This window comes from Protopterus annectens, chromosome 12.part0, assembly GCF_019279795.1.
Source record: "Protopterus annectens isolate FY-2018-M chromosome 12.part0, PAN1.0, whole genome shotgun sequence".
NCBI lineage: Eukaryota > Metazoa > Chordata > Ceratodontiformes > Protopteridae > Protopterus > Protopterus annectens.
The window spans coordinates 365,551,912-365,566,065 of record NC_056746.1 but is presented as its reverse complement, the minus strand read 5'-3'; the positions used below and the strand labels follow the sequence as shown (position 1 = coordinate 365,566,065).

Genomic DNA, 14,154 nt, shown 5'->3' with positions numbered 1-14,154 from the left:
CAGTGAGAAGACTCGGGCTCATCATTTACTTCTTTGATTTGAGGTAAGTCTACTGATTAAAAAAAAAGTTTTATGCATGATCTGGGCCAACTGGAACTAACAACAACAATGTGAAAAAGACAGTGAGAAGACCCGGGCTTGTCCAGTGCTTTGTGGAATCGTACTGGATCAGTTTAAATATGATGTAGTCTAGTGGACAGTGGAATTAGTGGCTCTTACTTACCACTTCCACGCAAGCCTTTTTGTACTACATATCTGAGCTGCTACCTCTCTGAAACACTGACATTTTTCTAAAAATACAGGTTACTAAGCTTCATAAGCAATTAACTTTACCAGTGGTGAACTGCAAAGATGGATTTGTGTCCAAATGTTGAGTTGTATAGAATGAATGTGGGGCATGCCCAGTGCAAAAAAAAAAGCCATTTCATTTGAAATATTTTTTTATTTCAAGCGTTTTTCATTGATGTAGAAAACAGCTGTCTGAGTTGAATGGCCTATTCTTTTCACGGTCTGTTTCTTTTCAACAATAAATTAAGATAAAGTAAGAACCTTACATAACGAATATACTTTTTATTTGTGAAAAAGACAGTGAGAAGACTCGGGCTCATCATTTACTTCTTTGATTTGAGGTAAGTCTACTGATTAAAAAAAAAAGTTTTATGCATGATCTGGGCCAACTGGAACTAAAAACAACAATGTAACTACTTTTAACAATAAACTGAATATTAATAATGCATTAACATTGCGAATAACAGAACGTGTTATCAATGAACCATATCAACCTCTCAATATTATATTAATACAAGTAAATGAAGTATGTGCTTAAACATATTTAAATTGTTAAAAGAGATAAATAGATTAACTGCTTTAAAATAAAGGTTTGCAAATTTAGCTGAAGGAAGTGAAAACACATTTAACAATTCACCTTCTAGTTTGTCATGAATGACTAACATAATTTAGAGACGTCATTACTAAACTAAACTGGAGAATGAGTATATAAAGAAGAGAAACTGCAAAGAGGTCAAGTAATTACTAATACATGAAAACTGTACTAATAGCGATTAGATACGGCAATGACAGAAAAATTAATGTTTAATGCTAAAATTCTTTGCAAGAAGACATGGAACTAGGCTTAAAATATATTTGTTAAACAGTAAGCGTGTATTAATGAATGAAACACAATTCAATAGAAAGGTATGGTAAATAATTGCATTAGACCAGAATGGTCTGGTAAGCAGTTACTAAATTAATGATTAATAATTATTAGTTTAGGACATTGTGTGTTAATTATTACATGAGTAATAGCGAGATTATAAATTATAGATTGAAAGATGAATAAGGGGTAAAGATGGTGATATCCATTAGCCATTTTCTTTGAAGCGAGTATAGGGACAGGCCTCTTTAAGGTATGTAATTGGTATATACTAAAACAGATTGCTGGGACAATTTTTCTAAAACCTTTTTACATGTATAGTCTGAATAAATGGCAGCCTGTGCAGAGTTAAAGATCCTTTTGTGCTGCTACATAGGTTATGAGGTGATGATGGCATATTTTGCCTGTTTCTAAGTAGGGGACAGTACTGCTATATAGGAGACTGAATACAAGAACAAACAAGATATGTATTACTCTTGCAGGAAAGTGAAGCTAGTTAGCTTTTTGCAATGTCCAACAGTGATGTTCAAACTCTGGAGCTGTTTTCTCCTGGCAAGAGAAGGAGCACAGGGACATTATTTTCTGGAGACTGCTGATTACTAGAAAGCCTAATAATTGCTTCGTAGGTGACATCTTGAAATTTGTGCTGATATTCTGCTCCTGGTGAGAAAATGATCAGAGTGCATTGATTCCTGTGTTTCTCGTTGGGCAGTGAGTGTCAGTGCTTGCTGGCTCTCAGATTCCTATTCAGAACATTCATTTCAAGAAGTAAAAGATGCAACTTTTATTGACTATTCAAAAGCTATGCACACATTACAGTAAATGTGCCTTAATAAATCTTTAACTAATAGTAAATTTGTTAAGTTTGTATAGTTTAGACTCATAAAAAAATTACTGTGCAGACCTCTGCACCGTGTCAGGTTGGCTCAAGTGTTTTTTTCCTTGTAATAGCAAAAAAATACTGTTTTTAAGTAATGGGTATACATGAAAAAGAGCGATGTTTTTAAAAACAGTATAGATCACTCCCATGAGTAAGTTTTCAGTCCAAAATGTATGATCACTGATTTTCTATATTAATCTTATGATCACTTGAACTGCATGACAAAAAAATGTAACCAAAATGTTTTGAAATTTTTAAGCATTAACAATGCAGGCAGTAGTCTCCTCTTTTGCAGTCATCTGAGAACTTGCTTAACCATTCATACGAGATTAAAGTATAAGAAGGAAACATTAAATAACAGTTGACCCAGTGTATAGCCATGTGGCTTGCATCAAAACACAGATGTCCACTTTGATTGATGGTTTCTGAATGATACCCTACAAGCATGAAAAGTTAATCAGTTAAAAATCCAGGAATATTGTGATTAATACTGTTAAAAGCATTAGATAAGTCTGTGTAAATTAGTCTAACATGGTAGGCTTTTGTTACCTATATCAATTATATAACAACTGAGGCCTGCTGGGTTGGTTAAATAAAATCCATGTTCTAAAAACTGCGCTGATATGGATCAGAGGAGACAGGAATAGTCTGGGCCAGCTGCAGTAGCCAGATACATTATGTAGTTAGACCTGTCTGGTTCTTTACCAAGTTTTGTTTATGTTGTTCAGTGAAGGCAAGATTTAACTTAATCTGTTTATGTGAATTTTATAAGTGCTTCTTTTATTTAAAGGTCTTATTTGTAGTATGGTTGCACCAGGGAAGTTTCACAGTATGCATTAAGCCATGAGTATGTTTGATAATAGGAATATGAGAATACATTATGTTACCTGTGCCTGCTGTAAAACAGTTCTCAGCAAACCTTCATGTTTTTAGCATGAGACTAAAATCCTTAATCACTGCTTCAAAATTATCTTTAGAGAAATTATGAAAGTAACCACTTTTGTTTGATCATGACCTTTATCTTGACTACATCCTGTCTCAGGTAGGAAGACTGATGTCTTTGATGCAGTCTCTGTACTTAACTGAAACTGAACCAAGGATGTCAGGGATTTGTGGTGCCTCTTGATAACATCTAAAATAATTTTTTTACAGATATTGGTGCTAGAAAGTGATTTCCTAGACTATATTAGGCTAACAAAAATCTGTTACTGAAATGTGCTCAATCTGAACTAGCTTCAAAATGAAGGTATTGCGATATCCTCATTTTAAATTAGGAAGTCTATAGCAACCAACAATTAAAGTTACAAGGTCCATTCCTATGTACTGCTACCTGAATAATTTTTGGAAAGATGAATTATAAACAATTTCAAATTGAAGGGAATTTTTTTTACCTATATAAACAGTCTATGCTCCACACATAAATGAGCCATCATAACAGCTGTGGTACCCTTCATAACCTTGAATTCCATAAATGTCTATGGTACTTGGAAAACTTTTCTCTAACCACAGTAATGGAAATATCAGTTACTGTGAGAAGTACATTAAATTTGTTATTCTAATGTCTCAGACTCCTACCACTGGTACATTCTAAACTAATGGATGAGATTTTGAGGTAGGTAATTGTCTTTGAACTCAGCAATTTTCCACCACATTCCAAATTTATAAAAAAAAATATTTAACTAGACAATGTCTACAAACTTGGTAAGAGGGAGTTAAGCAGCTGATTATCAAGATACAAATAAGGATAGTGTGTCAGAGATGGACAGAGTTTTGACTTAGATTAAGGCAGCCCAAATTTGATTACACTGGAAGAGCTGGGTGGGGTGAGATTGGTCTGGCATGAAGGAGTGTAGTCTGCCCTCTTTCAGGAAGAGGGTGTGGGGAGTGTGCATTTGTGGATGCTTTTGGGGGCCAGCACCCACAGTGAAGTGCAGCTTACAAGGTGGGGTTGGAGTGGGGTTTGATTACATCACAGGCAGATGTGTAGATGGCAATTGCCATTAGACATAAATCTCTCGACCATGTTCTAGAATGGAGGTTTAAGTCTTTCCCACAAATGACAGTCTCATTCTCAGTTCACTCGATTCTCATCTTCAAAGAAAGAATAAGCTATAGGTCTCTAACTGGAGGGGATCAATATATCAGTGCAGTGGTCATGAGGAAGAGCTGATGGTCAGAGGAGGATGGAGGAAAAACAATGATACACATCAGGACGTCTGCCATCTGTTAATGAAAATGTTACTTGTGTGTGGTACTAAGAAGACAGAACTAAACTGATAATTTCAGTAGTAGAAATGTAATCATTAACAATTAATATATGTTCATTGCTTTGTTTTCAACAGATAATTAAATGGCTCATATATTTTACAGTCGTAGAAATAAAAATAAGAAATGCTCAAATGTGGCTTGGAAGACAAAGCTGCGAAGGAAGTGTAAAATCACCATCTGGTGTGCCACATAAATTTATTTTGGATCTAAAAAATCGCAGTTCTCACAGTCTTGGTGTACTATGTATAAATTATTACTTCATCAACTTGGGTGATAATTTTGAAAATTGCCATTAAGTAACCAGATTCACAAGGTCAAAAGCTGACTTTATAACTATGGTATTGTTTTCCTTAAAACTTTAGTACAACTGATTAAATGTGTCTTGTAACAGGAGAAGTTTTTTAATCTCAATTCTTTAGTCCAAGCATTTTCACGAAGGGGTATTATTAATAATACAAACAGTGAAAATGTACAAGTTTGTCAGGATAGATTGCTTTGTAAAGTAAGGAAAAAATTCTAGTTTTTTGATCTGTATCTCTTTAAAGTTTTTATTTCTTCTAACTTCTGATTAAACCCGATTCCTCCTTAACCCATTCCCCCTACTCTGGTGGTTATACCTCTAATGTAAATGAATCTCCCCCTTTCTGGATGCAAAATCTTATACAATGGGATCAGGTTACTGTTACATAGCAAAAATGGAAATATATGCTGTATCCTACTAAATGTGGAAAAAGATGGAGCAATAAGTGTGGTATTGGTTTTAAACTTTGCCCTAAGCCAGGAGAACCAGCCCCCTGGTAGTCTGGCTTTAAACCCTGCCCTCTGGGACTCACGACACTGACCAAAAGAATTGCCAGTGCCATAGACGGAAAGCTAGCCTACCTGCAGTACGCTGTATCAACATATTGAAAAAGTGGTAAAAACTCCTGTTCTTTTGGGGACAAAAGAAAGGGTTATATAATAAATTTTTTGTGAACCTTTGAAACATAACAAACTTAGGAGATAATGTTTGTCATACCGAATATTGTAGCCTATGCTTATTTATTTATTTGCTTATTTGATTTTTTTTAGCTAGGTACCTTAGCTCTAGTCACCTATAACTCTGGCCAAATACAGATAAAACATACTATGATTCAAAGAAATACAGCAAATTTATCTGCTTTTAAGATTTTACTGCAGAAGTTTAAGAAATAGATTAATGTTTTTTGCAGCAGTAAAAATGCTCATGTTTGCAACATGTGAGTTTGCAAAGCAAGAATATAACTTATGCTGTGGTACAAATAATGACATTTGGATATGAAAAATTACAGCTGCTGCTTTTAGAAAGTAAAGACATTATCATATGGTAAGATTTTAGTAAAGCCAATGTTTGTCTCATTAAGTACAAAGTAATAACTTAAGCAGGTTTAGTTTCAGAACTTCAGCTTAGTATTTTTATTGTACTGCTTCATAAATGCAAGCATAGATATTCTGGTGGTGATACAGAACACAATTTCGCAAAGTAATAATTCACTTTTCTTCTGAGGTGGAAAAGTATTTTGGTGTACATCTGAAACATTGGTCTAGGAGTTCTCATAAGCTCTTCATTCCCCATTGACAGTCAAGCAGCACAGAAAGGGCCAGCTGGCTAATCCCTGTGGGTGGGCTACCTTCCCCCCTTGGAGGCCCCTCAGAGCCCACAATTTCTAACTCCTGAGGAGAGGCATGCCTCTGCATGATAGTTTCTCCTTGGCTACTTAGTGCGAATGCACTAACATGAACTTGGCGGACTCTGGACCCCACTGGGTGAACACCTAGTAGTGATCTTGTTAGGTATCATCTATGTGGCAAGCCAGAACCATCTCGTTCTCACCAATGACGGTTGAGTGCAATATTAGACAAATAACTTAGGCATTTCAATTTGCAGTGTGTTTCGTTTTACTTTAAATATGGTAGTTAATTTAATTCAGGGGAGGGTATTCTTTTATATATGAGTGTTGGTAAATATCTCTGCTCTTTCTTGTGTGTACTGGGAGTAGTATTGTACTTGTTAGTTATGTTTATTCCTCTACTTGTATGTGTTGCTTCATTTTGCTTTGTAATCTCAAGAATTTATCTGACAACATGAAACTTTATTTAGGCTACACGTGTGTAGTTCTAAATGACAGTAAAGTTTACTTTGACTTTGACATGACAGTGGTCGCTCACTGCCATTCTTCCTGGCCAGCTCCTACAGGCACTTGAGACAGCAGGAGCTGGCTCATGACTTGGGTAGTTTTCAGTATTTTTTTTCTACAGTTTATGTTTTGTGGTGCTACCTGAAGAATACAAGACAACAAAAAAAATGCACAGGCAGAAAGGAATGTGACTTAGCAAAGTCTAATGAAAACTTTTTGGTAGCAAGTTCATCTTGCCTAGAATCTGAGAAATGGCAGCTATTAGGATATGACCCACAGAAGTTAAGGTTCAATTTTCAGATTATTGTAGCCAACATTGATAAAATTAGAAAGATATATCCACCAAACACAACATACATTTATAAAATGAATGGTTTTCAACATCTGCCTTGCATTTGTAGGTTTCCTCCGGGTGATCTGGTTTCCTCCCACATTCAAAGACATACATCTGGAGCATTTCTCCCCGGGCCTCCACTGAAAATTAGCTTTGTTCCAAGTCGGACTTTCCCGTTTAACAAATGTTAAATAAATAAATAAATGTGTAACATTGTCTTCCAATGGCTTGCTTAACTTAAAATAGGAAATGTATAAAAACTCTGCTGGAAAAGTAATTTCACAGTGACTGACTGACTCTGCAGATCTAGTTTTCATGAAAGATGTCCTTTCGTGATGACCCGTTAAATATTTGGAACATTAAATACAAAATACTGACAAAGCTCAAACATTTACAAGCGTCAGGAGAAAGATTTCAATCATTCTCTAACATGGGAGCAGTACGGACCATCTGAGAATAATCTACATTTTCAGGCAACTCTAACATCACTGGAAACAGTTTGGGTACCGAGAACAAGGAAGTTTATCATGGGGGAGCAGTATATGTGGTCCAGACATCGGATTCAGCCTTTCCACAAGAGGTAATTCCGGTAGAATACTAAATTTTTAATTTGTCAGATAGAGTTTTGACTTTGGAAGAGAACAATGTGTTCAAAAAAGGTTTCTCTTTCATTCCTTTTGCAAGATCTGATTTTCTGATTTGACGGAGACTATTTTAGACTTGAAAGGCTATACAAGGAAACTTAATTTAAATGTGGCTTTCACAGACAAAATTGTAACTGGTAGAAGTGAATTTGTCACCCCTAGTATTTTTAATCCGCCTTTGAATCCTGTCATAAAAGCCTTTGAAGACTGCTGCTTTAGGGCTGTTTTGAAACAGAAAAGTGAAAAGATGTTTTTCAGTTAACCAAGTCTGAAAGACTCAGTCATAAAAAGATGTTTCAGGATTCTAGTTAAAGGTTCATGAAGGCGTACAAAGGGGGATCCATGGTGGTGGTACGGCAAGATGATTAATTTGCTGACATGGCTTTCCTCCCTTTGGTAAAACGAATGTCATCTTTCATCATGGACTCCTGTGACCTCTTGGAAAAAATTAAGGACTTCACAGTTAGTAAAGAAGATTTTTTTAGTGACTGTGGATGTGTGTGCGTTCTTTCTACACAGTAATACCACATGACGTAGGGGCAGAGAGTACATGTTAGGGAAAATAAGGTTTTTGATGGAGTATATTGACTTTGTACTTTCAAACAACTTTTTATATTTCAGAACAACTACTATTGTCAAAAAAGGGGTGGCTATGGGAACATGAATGGCTCCCAGCTATGCTAACCTAGTTATGACATTCTAGGAAAATTTTGTCTTGCCCCACATTACTGGGTTTCAGTTTATTTTATTATATTTTCGTTTTACTGATGACCTGTTTTTTGTTTGATGAGGTACTGAGTCTGATTAATTAGCTTTTTTTAATAATATCAATTTGAGTATGGATTTCTTAAAATTTTTTATTACTTATGACATCCTTAAGATTAATTTCTTGGACACAAAGATTTTTAAAAAAGAAAAGGAAGAAAAATTATAGTTGGTTATCAGTTATAAGAAAATTTCCGGTAACGCGATTTTACATTACTCAAGTATGCACCTCACTTATGTCAAGTACAACATTATTAAGCATCAGTTGTTTAAACTAAAATATTTAGCAACAGATGTCAAAGCACTGGACAATTCTAATAAGGCCCTTCACTCTAGATTTGTTAACAGGGGGTACCCTGACAAAATAGTTAGAAAAGCAATGGAAGATAAACCATCACAAATGCATCTTGCTTTAGATTGTAAACAACGGGAAGGGTCTCTTTCTATGCCGGAAACTTTTTCATTGGACAACAGAGCTATTAAAAAAGTGATTATCAAGAACTGGAAAAATTTAACTAGTGAAGAAATATTTAAATTGGTGGAGTTAAACCGTTATTCATTAATAAGAAAGGTAAAAATGTTAAATATTTCTTAGAAGGCAATGAGACTACTGTTGTGGGTTATAAAAAGGGCACTTTTAAGTGTTTAGATTGCTTTTTGTGCATGTACATTGTCAGATGGCCCTTTCTTTGTGGATGTTGCTAGTGATGGAACCTATCCCACCCCTGTTTTTTACTTGCGCCTCCAAATATGTGGTATACATAGCAACTTGTGGCTCATGTGATTCGTTCTATATAGGAAAGACCAACAGAGAGGTAAGGAAGCAAGTCCATGCGCATCAGTATGCCATCAAAGTTAAGAATTTAGATAATGCCTTGGGAAAGCATTCCACAGTACGTCTTAATTTTAAAAGGTTTTATTTCTTAGTGATTTTAATAGAGACAAAGAGGGAGAGTTTGAGTATAGAGAAGTGAAATGGTAGATTTTGTTTAATGCCTACAATCCCCTAGGTTTAAATAGTAGTGTTAACTATAAGACAGTTTTAAAACACATGAAAACTATAAATGTAAATAAACTGTTAGTGCTTTATGGAATTTTACAAGCATTTTTTATTAAGAGTGTACTAATTGTTTACATTATTTTTATTCTTCTTGAAGTTTATTTAATAGGAATGTTTTTACTGAGATTCTTTTGATGGTGAATGTTTTTGTTTAAGGGATGTCATGTGACCAATTTAATTTTTCTGTTTAAGCCACTAATTGTTTGTACTTCGTAGTTCTGATGAAGACTAATAAGTCGAAAGCACTTAACTTGTAATAAAGATTTTGTTGTTTTTCCTCATCTAGTTCATCCTCATTGTTTATTTTTAGTTAAATCTCAAACATTTGACAAATTCAAATGCAGGCCTACATCTGGCAGCTAATAAACCCTTAGGAGCAAACTTTTGATTTTTTAGTTCTGATGATGCATCCTAGTGTCACTACACAATTCCATTCTGCTGGATGACTTCACAGACACTGAGTGAAATTGCTTTCTTATAACAGAATCATACAATGACAGCGAGATAATCTGTGAGATGTGGTCCAACCTGTGACAAAGAAAAAATAAGGGTTGAGGAACAGCTTTTTGTTGAGCATCAATATAATTGTTGCTTGACCAGTAATCTGAAAATAAATGCACTGCAGGTACTTAACAGTTTGTACTAGTCTTCTGATGAGTGAAGGTATGCTGCCTTTTAAGGGAAGAAATGGCCCTGCAGCTCTAAATGGTTAAATACCCACGCGTGCACGTTTGTATGGTGTGGGTATACAATGGGATGGCTGAGTGGGGTACTAAAAGATGACAATGAACATTTTCAGATTAAAGGAGAAAAACACTGAAAATTGGTTTATTTATTACTAAGATTTGACACAAACGGACTTGGTACTTGCCAGCTTCACTAAGGGGATCACTGATAGTGGGAGTATGAGGGATACATATTGTCAATGCAAATGGATTTAAAAGGAAAGGAAACGTTTTTTAAGATGAAATAACTTTACATGAGGTTTGTAAACTACCCCACTGTCACTAGAAAGAATTTGGGAGGGAAAATGCATTAAGTCAAAAGAATGTACCTTTTTTACTTTTTGATGAAAACCAAAACTAGAGTTTGTAAAGGACATTCTTCTTTAATCCAAAGTCTCATCAGTCAATGCAAGTATTTGGCTTGAGGTGGAATTATTGGTTGTTTTGATGTTCTTCGTTTTTGTTTCTTCTAGTATTGGAACTTTACTCTTGTTTCTTTGGTGGGATTATTTGGTGAGGAGACCAAGATTGCAAACTGCATTTCTGTGGTACTCAGATTAAAGTAATCTTCCATTTTGCTTTGATCTTATCCCCATATGAACAAAGATTGGCACATTGAGGATTTGATAAAGAGAACATTAGTCATTATTTCTAAACCTAGCAATGAATGCATTACCAATGAAATGAAAACTTCTGAAAAAACTTTTTAAAAATTATTACTAAAGATTGTCTGGGCGAAAGATAGAGACAGGAATGAAGAGTAAGTGATCTGTGCACATTCAATCAAAAACATATTCTCAGAAGCTCTTTCATGAAATAGGTGAAACATAAATCAGAAAATACTAATATATAGAAATTAAGTATTTCCCCTTTCTGCAACTGTTGGAGTGACAGCAGTAAACTGATATAGAAGTGTGGGAGTATTCTACCACATATACAGGCTTGAAAAAATATATTTTGTTTCTATTTTTTTTACTTCACTGTTGATTGAGGAAAATGAATGTCACCCATGTGTGTTCTAGTAAATGTACATTAGATAATTACTCTTTCATCTTCTGCACATAATCTGTTGGTTAATTCTGTATGCATGTCAGCATAAAAACTAGTTAGCCAGTACTATTTTCAGAAATTATGACATTGGTAGATGTATTCTTCTTTTCTTAAGAGAAGAATAAAGACTTACAGCATTAAGTGACTCCTTTCAAGTTCACTTTTATCTAAGGCGCTTCCTGTTAGATCAGCTTGCTCTGAAGGTTTGGCCTCCGTCTCCTTTACAGCAGCTTCTGAAGGGGATTCAAACACCTCGTCGGGGTATGTGGACAGCTCTTCATGTAGAACTCCTTCCTGGCCAAAAAGAATTGTACAACATGACAAAAGACATATTTTTATCCTGTCGCTTTCTTGGATGATTAAACTGTATTTGTTTTATAACTACAATTACATAGAAGAAACACATTATCACCCCTTCCATTTTAGAAACATACGACCCATTATTTGTTTATTGAAATTAAAGTGAATGAACTGTGGTAGGATTTTAACACTTTCTGACAAACTGCAAAAGTCATCATACACCTGAATATGTGCAGTTTGCTTTAATAATTGGAACAGAAATATTTGAAGAAAATCATTTACTCTATATAAAAAAAAAAAAAGTTGTAGATACTTCAGACATATATTTTTATAACTTTTAAGAGCTCAGAAGTAGGATGACACAAGAGGTTGCCAACAGAGGCTCTGAACTTCACTCATTTTGTGTTCCAGCAATGTCAAAATGATGACATGACATTAAGGGAAGGATGAGGTTGCAGGGCCAGCTTTAGCAGCTTAAGAAGCAGGAGATCAGTACTACCCAAGTCAAACAATAAAATAAATAAATATACACTCACAATTACACTCACATTAAACAACAAATTGGTAGTATGGCTTGACAGCAGATAAGGGCTGCTTACTCTACCTTTTGTGTCCATTTCCATATATAATAAGCAGTTCTACAGAGTTTTACTTAAAACAGCTAATTTTTCTTTATTTATTTCTTCTACCTTCCATATGACTTGCTTTTATGCATTCTCATGAATGCCTGCTTTCTGCTACTGTTGTGACCCTAATATCACTTCAGGAAGGAAATACCAGTAATTTGCCACCCTTTATGTCAAATAATACATACTTTTATCTCACCTGGGCCTGGGACATATTGTAACTTCATATTGTATGTTTTTGTTCTCACACATCTGATGTCTTAGAGTCCATTCTTATTTGGATACTATGCTTCCTCTTAAAGCACTTACAAGTTTCTATCATGCCCCCCAGCATTCTTTCTTCAAGATAATATGTGATATGTTCTTTTGATGCGTCTGTATATGGTATATGGCCTCTGGAAGAGACTGTGTAGCATCTTTGTTGCTCTTCCCTGAATTGCCTCTATTCTACCTATGCTCTACCAGTGATGAGGTGTCCAGAAATAGAAACAGTGTTTGATGTGGGGTCTTACCAACTCTCTTTAGAGAGCTAAATCAACTTGCTTTATACTGTTGATGCTTCTTCTTAGGTATCCCACAATTCTGCCAGCGTACTTTGCTGTTCTTTCACTTGTTTGTTTACCTTTAGATCACCAGGGAAGAATGTTCAACAGAAATGGTGTCAAGATTATTATATCAGATACACCAAGGTAGAGAACTTATAGGATGTGGACCATAAATGCAATGCCATACTCCCACGGTTTTATACAGCATACTTTTCACTCTTGATCAGCCACTTAAAGGCAAAGTCAAACCAAAAAGAACTGTAGATACTCCACCAAAGGCTGCCTGCCCACAAAGATTCCAAAGGAAAAAGGAAAAAAGCAGGTAGTGGCCACAACGCTGAACAGCTTCAAAACTTTTATTTAAAACACAATTAAAAACACAGGAATGAGCGCTTTCAGGACCAAGCCCTTCTTCAGATACAAAACTCAAATGAAACTGCGTTTTTTATACAGCTCTTCAGTTAACATTCAGTACCGCACCTCCTTTTCTTTAGTGCAGGTCTTAAAGGTATAACCCCATTTAAACCTGGGGTTTTGTATGCTGCTAGCTCAATGATCCATTTAGTTTCATTCAAGTCTGTCTCATTAATCAAATCACCTCCCCTTTTGTCTTTATTTACGCATCGTATAACCATAAACTTAAACTTATGATTTTCATGCTTAGAAATGTGCTGGAAAAGTGCATTGTGTTCATGTTTTAATCTTACAGAGGTCAAATGGTTCAAAATTCTGTTTTTCAGCATGCAGTTAGTTTTTTCTACATAGAATGAGCTGCAGTCTGACAGCCAGCCAAGTAAACAACATTCTTTGTTCTACAATCTGCATACAAATGAAAACAATATTGTTTTCCTGATACAGGGTGTACATAGGATTCTGCCTCCACAGTGTACTCACAATGTAGGAAAATCTTTTGACCACTAAGAAGGTGCTAAATTAGATGAATATAAAGCAAGAGGAGCGTGAGCAAACATAGCTTGGTGACCTCCATTTTACAGACTGTCATGACAGTATCAATTCTCACTGCTGCCTCATATATACTGAACCTGCTTAGTTCACTGAACAGTCATTAGAAGTTTAAATCCCTAAATGGTGGAACCTAACAATTTATACACTTGAGCACTGTTTCACACTGAGCCCTCTCTCTATCTGTTTAGACAATGCCAACCTGGGTTCTGGCTAGTAATTTTAAGAATATAGGCATACTTAGGGTTTAGCATTTTATGAATTAAATGTGCCAAGTTTTGTATGAAAAATGTTAGAACTGAGAGCCGAACTATGACAGTAGAAAAAAAAAGATCTGTGGAAAACAGGGGCTGGGGATGCCCTCTTAGTCTGTTGGAATCACGACATGTGCTAAATAAAAGGCCCATGAGAGGAGGTGCTTGTTTCCCCAAATATATGAGCTACAGAAAAGTCTGGCCTGTGCTGAGCTGGGGATACTAAAACGACAACTCTAGCAACTGGCCATTGCAGAAGGCTTCCAAAGTCAGGCCCTAGGGCCCTTACAAGCCTAGCCAAGTTCCACCCTTGTTTCCATGATCAGCACCTAATGCCCCATCCAAGGGCGGCACATGTGGAACCCCAGGGGTGAATTTACGGTTACCCATCCAATCGTCCAGACTGAGTTTGAAGAGGGCCAGTGAGATGC

The 14,154-nt window shown here is 35.7% G+C and overlaps 1 protein-coding gene across 7 annotated transcripts in view; it reads right to left on the bottom strand.

The window, feature by feature from the left end:
• The window catches only part of RHBDF1 (rhomboid 5 homolog 1), a 1,247,410-nt gene that overhangs the window by 214,196 nt on the left and 1,019,060 nt on the right, over positions 1–14,154 (bottom strand). For all 7 annotated transcript variants that reach the window (XM_044089448.1, XM_044089447.1, XM_044089451.1 and 4 more), the window contains one exon: positions 11,169–11,329. In XM_044089448.1, coding sequence (XP_043945383.1) covers positions 11,169–11,329 — 161 coding nt within the window. The remainder of the gene's footprint in view (positions 1–11,168; positions 11,330–14,154) is intronic.